This window comes from Echinococcus granulosus (assembly GCF_000524195.1).
Source record: "Echinococcus granulosus chromosome Unknown EG_S00113, whole genome shotgun sequence".
Taxonomy (NCBI): Eukaryota; Metazoa; Platyhelminthes; class Cestoda; order Cyclophyllidea; family Taeniidae; genus Echinococcus; species Echinococcus granulosus.
In genome coordinates, this window is record NW_020170493.1 from 174240 (window position 1) to 179605 (window position 5366).

Genomic DNA, 5366 nt, shown 5'->3' on the forward strand with positions numbered 1-5366 from the left:
AACAACCTCCCCATTGTTTAAAGCTCTGCTTGTCTCAAAATGAAACGCAAGAACTTTTTGTCTGATGACGTCAATTTGTGATGTTACGATATTCTGGTGAGGAAGGATGGATACCCACGTTTGAACTTGTAAGGGTGGTCAGGGGTTCCAGCATCAGCGATTGTCTGCTGAATAAAGTGGCCATTCTCGTCAAGACGGCGGGATGATTATCAACGTCTGTCCTTCACGCACTTTGTCGACGGCAGCGGGGTTGGCGCCCACCACTTGCTACACGCACGCCCTTCACTGAGCTTGAAGGCTCCATGGATGCGGACATCAGAGACAAACCAGCATGTACATTCCGTAGTCAGCTCCCCAACATCCTCCAACTGTTTGAATTCGATTCACACGGTGGTGGTGAATACAAACAGCTAGTCGTCCGCAGCACTCTGGATTCGCCACGCGAATGGTAAGGCCAACTTTTAACTTTTAAGTCTAAGCTTAGTTGATCCATCAATGTGATAGAACTCAATCCACACAACAAGCTCACAAGGCGATGTGGATGGAATATTTTCCGCGGGATAAACCCTGATTCACCTTCACCCCACACCACAAAGGTTGTCAGTTTGTCAGAGAGAGGTGGTTGCATAAGACGCCCAAAGTGAAACGATATTGCATCTCGTGGGGGAAAAAAAGAAGCAGTTTCAGCATTGCTTGGAATATTATTGTGTTATTTTCTAACTGAACACAGCGTTATCCATTCTTTTACTACCGAAATACGATGATGAATGCCATGAAGTGGAAAGCAGCCTAGTATCTTCATGCCGCGCTTTAAAAACGCAACATCAGAAAGCCTCACATCCTTTTTTGACGAAACACTGTCTCTGTGAAGTCTACGTCTATTAATACCTTTTGCCTCCGCAAGGCAAAAAGGCAAGCCAACTCTGAATATCTCCGCTCTAACCTCACTTGTATTGTCCGGCCGTCCATTCTACTCTACTTATGATTGGCTAATGCTAATGCCAAGGAAAGGGAAGACACGTCATCAGAGGAACATGGAGGATAGCGGTAAAGCGGTATTACCCTCCCATCTCAATCTAAATTGAGGCCTTCATATGGGTGAATTTTTCCCCAATTTCCAGGTCTACCTGTGTACCGCTGATGTTGTCTTGTAGAAGATACAACCTCCAACCCCCTGGCATATCAGTCCTTATTGTCTTTGCACATCGCCCTACACCTCTTCTACACCTTCCAAGAGTGTCCACGTCTCGCCAATAATTTATCGGCCCGTTGATACGTGCGCACCATTCCATCTGCAGTCCACAACCACACATGCAAAATGCGGCCTTCGGGGGAGTTGACATGATTCAAAACAAGGAGGAGAAAGAGTAGAGACCCCACGTACTGAAAACCTCGCGAACCTACTTAAGTTCCTGAGATTACCATCCGGAGATAAGTCGAGAAAAGGAAATTCCACTAATTCCCCTCCTGCAAGCCAATTTCACGTATTGTGAAAGTTCCACACAAACGGGAGTGCTTGAAAGTGTGGCGATCTCAGACGTGCTTTCTTTTCTACGCACGGATGGTTTTAAACTGAAGACGAACACAAAGTTGGGTGCTACGAGGATACAGTAAATATTTGTACTTTGGAAGTAAAAGAAAGGTGTTAAACCACGCCTTCTTCTGGGAATTGCATTGACATGCCATTCAAAGCCGATCAGTGAGTAAGAGGCGGTAATGGGATGAAGAAAATTGTGCCTGAAAACGGAGAAGGATTCCATACATACAAAAGGCTTCCCTCAAGGGAAGCATAAGTCGAAGTGGTTAAATAACCGCAAAAGAGCTTCAAAAAAGTGCCTCTACAAAGGCTCATCTCCTTTCCAAATGACACTAACGTATCACACCTTTGATGATCAGCGACTACAAAGAGGAGGATGGTCACTGGATCCCCCCCTCCCCCACCTCCGCAGAAAAAACCAATCAGTAGAAATACAGGCTATTAAAATGTTATTCAAGCTAGAGACCTTCAAAAAGTGGTAGGAGGACAAAGGACCACTGAAACACAGAAGTTCTAGCAGCCACAGTCAAAGGAGACTGATGAGTATGATGACTGGCTACGGAGATAGGTGATGGAGGGTACGAATGGAAGGGTAAACATTCGAGCAGAGACGAGGAGATAAGTCAGGACCCCATTTGAGGTAGAAGAATTTGAAATACTGGAGCCACTTAATCACAAAGCCCTCACATTTTGAGCCCCTATGATGGTGGAAGTGGCAAAGAAACGCACTCACCTCTGTCGTAGGAAAAGTGGAGCATATTTTGCAGGAGGAGGGAGAAAGAGCAAGAGGCGAAAGCGGTAGACAGCAACGCAGAGCGCTGCGCAGAAAGACCACGTAGACGAACGTTTGTGCCAACACTGCGAGGCAGAGGTGCAGGAGCCACAGTCGAAAGGTCTGTACAAGTGGAGAGGGAGGAGAGGTTAGTTGACAGACCGAGGAGCAGTCAGACTACCACTCAAGCAGAAAAAAAAACGCCAGGTTATGTGACATAAAAGTAGCGAGATGGAGGACGAACCAACAGCCATTTGGACAGACACAGAGCAAACCAGCACAAACCCACCTCAGAGAGCAGAAAGTTCCGCAGTTGCTGCGACGCCACAGCCAAAACGAATATCCAGGCAGCATCAACACCAGGTAGGTGCGTCGTCGGTTGGTTCGCGTCTACCCCCGCCTCTGCCTCCTCCGGCCCTCTCAACTGTCGACGATGGAAGAGGAGGGCTGCTGGGGGCAAAATACGTGCGCCTACCGCACTCGATCTCGACGATCCAGGCGTTGCTGACGCCAGTCTAAATAGGGACAACACAGAAGTGGTGTTGCAGGACTCAATGCCACCTCTTGCACCAATATCTGTTCTACTAGCGGGAGCAGCGGCGGAGGTTGAAGACGACCCATAGACACGTTTTGAAGACGTGGAAAGACTGCTACTGGGAGTAGCAGTGGCGGGAGACTGGAAAAAGACGGACCAGAGGATGGATTGGAGATCGACGCCTGCGGTGGAGGAGGCGGAGTAAGAATCGGGTTTCCGGAAGTGTGGAACTGTGGAAGAGGTAGTGGTGGTGGTGGTGGTGGAGGCCAAATCTGGAGGGAGGAAGTGGTCATAACGGTCATCAATCTTCACCTCCAAATTTCTTACTGATCACTAGAGAGAGTTTTGTGGTTGCAAAAAACCTGTGCGTTTTCTTTCTGGCGAACCACTTCAGACGACTTTTAAGTGCGTGCCAAAACAGTCAATTTGCATATTCTAGTTGAAACTCCAACCCTTCTTCCACCCACCTTTCAAACCACCCTCCAACATAAATACTTTGGACGCAAATAATGTCGTCTAAGCAACCCAAATAAAGCTACAGTGTCACCAACAAGAAGAAAAACTACTCCGAATATTGAGGGGAAGCATATGACTCACTACGTGGAGAACGATCCAGGACGACCACACCCCTCTCAGCGAGGATGTGTAGGAGTTTAGTGAGTTGTGCCTCCAGTGCATCGATTCGTTCCTGCTGAAGCAGATCGCGCTCCTCAGCTCCCTTCGCCGTGGCCTTCAACCACGCGGTTGTGAGATTGAAAGACGCGGACAAACGCTCCGTTTGACGCTTATAGCTTTGGCTCAGCTCCTCTAGGTATCTGTCATGGAAAGAGTTATTCAGTTTCCTTTTAGGAACACATCGAGTGGACTTCTACTAGTTGACACATTCCATAAGGAAGAAGGATGAAAGGCACTCTTCCCGAGAGCTATACTGTTATAGTAGCTCCCTTAGGATTAAAAGAGGAACTATGCACGAAACCTCCAGTAGTACTCACAAATCTGTGGATATTTTATAACCAACGACTCTCGTACCTCATACTGACAGAGACGTCCGACTGAAGTTGAAGGACTTTGTTGTTAAGACGCATGTACATGGTCTCCTTCCAGGAGCCGCCCATTGCTGCCGGCAGCACCACCTCGCGTTCTCCCTCCCTCCCTTCCGTCATCGCCACTTCTGCCTTCGGCTCCTGCTTCCAGGGAGATTCAGTTGAGGTTGGTGTCCCCGATATGACCTTCGCGTCCTCCACCATCGGTGTATTTTCATCGTCTCCTTCCTTCGAAGATGCATGCTGAATCGATGAGGACGGCGGCGGAGATTGTGGAGACGGATTCTCATCTTCAACGGCCTCTTCTTCTTCGTAGGATTCCACAGCAGAATCAGATGGTGACATTAGCGGTGTTGGTGACGGTTGAGTAGGTGAAGGAGGGCTGGTCGATTTTGATTCGACTGGAGGAGGCTGTTCAGTTTCGTTCTGAAAGAGGAAAGAAGTTGATAGTGCAATCACTGAACCCCAAAAAAGGCAAACATCAGAATCGGCTTTTGGGTGTTCAGGCTTTCTGCCAAGTTCCGTAAGAAAAATTTAAAATAAAGTGGATTGGGAGAAATCCTCTCCCATGCAACTCACCGTCCTCGACTTCACAGTTTCCTGCTCCAAGGTTTCCAAACTCTCTACCACTGATTTCGAAGGCGGTAACACCACAAACTTCGGGGCAACCCGTGGTTTCAAGAACTCGGGCACGGGGAGCTCCTTCCCCATCTGCCTCCGCATCAGAACTGCTGGCCATCGACCAAATGCTGAAGTGAGGTTTTGATATGCTGCAGCTAAACGCTGAAACTGCAGAAGCGATTCCGTGGAACCCCTGGAGGAAGTGGTTGTGAGATTAAGGAGGAACTCGGACGCAGTACAGTCAGCCCAGGCGCGGTGTGGTGCAGCCAGAGAACGGAGGGATGGGGAGGAGGAGAGCGCGAGGAGGCAGTGGGCGAGATGCCAGAGACCGCGAGATCTAGCGTCCGTGGAAGGTGGAGGTGTAGCAGCACTGGAAGAGGAGGCGGAGAAGATGTAGATTACGGAGTAAAATTCATCGCTGGTCGGTTCCACAGTAGTGAGAGAGTCGGTGCGTTTCATCGGGGCTGTTGCAGCGGCTGCAAAGAAATTTGTGGAAAGTTTACAAGTAGGCTGAGCTTTCCTTTTCTTCGCCGCGCATTCAGAGATTTCGCCTTCACCGTTGACGGTTTTGTCAACCATCATAACTCCTCTAAATATGCGAATAGCACTCGATTTGAAAAGGACTTTTAACTTCAGACGAATGAAGAGGCGTTCTCTTGGCACCAGCACGCTCAATCGGAGGAGGTAGTAAATCTGTCATGTGGTCACTCGTAGCAGTCGGTGGGCACTGTGTTTCTGCTGTGGACCATTAAACACAACCGCAGACAAAAAGCACAACAGCAGCAACAAAACTGGGTGACCTCTAGGCATCAATGAATAAGGCATCTGACGAGGTGTGACGGGGTGAGGTGAGGTAAG

General features: G+C 48.7%; 2 protein-coding genes across 2 annotated transcripts in view; one reads left to right on the forward strand and one right to left on the reverse strand. All coding sequences in view use genetic code 11, as the record gives it.

The window, feature by feature from the left end:
• Positions 1 to 302: 302 nt before the first annotated feature.
• Positions 303 to 3174, forward strand: EGR_08636 (hypothetical protein; the record flags this gene model as incomplete). The annotated part of the gene is made up of 3 exons (XM_024497885.1): positions 303 to 448; positions 2305 to 2457; positions 2946 to 3174. The coding sequence occupies 3 exons, from the start codon at positions 303 to 305 to the stop codon at positions 3172 to 3174; spliced, it is 528 nt and encodes a 175-aa protein (XP_024347710.1).
• Positions 3175 to 3406: 232 nt separating this feature from the next.
• The window catches only part of EGR_08637 (hypothetical protein), a gene marked incomplete at both ends in the record, with an annotated part of 9494 nt that continues 7534 nt past the window's right edge, over positions 3407 to 5366 (reverse strand). Inside the window, 3 exons of the mRNA XM_024497886.1 lie at positions 3407 to 3659; positions 3874 to 4313; positions 4467 to 5095. Coding sequence (XP_024347711.1) covers positions 3407 to 3659; positions 3874 to 4313; positions 4467 to 5095 — 1322 coding nt within the window. The remainder of the gene's footprint in view (positions 3660 to 3873; positions 4314 to 4466; positions 5096 to 5366) is intronic.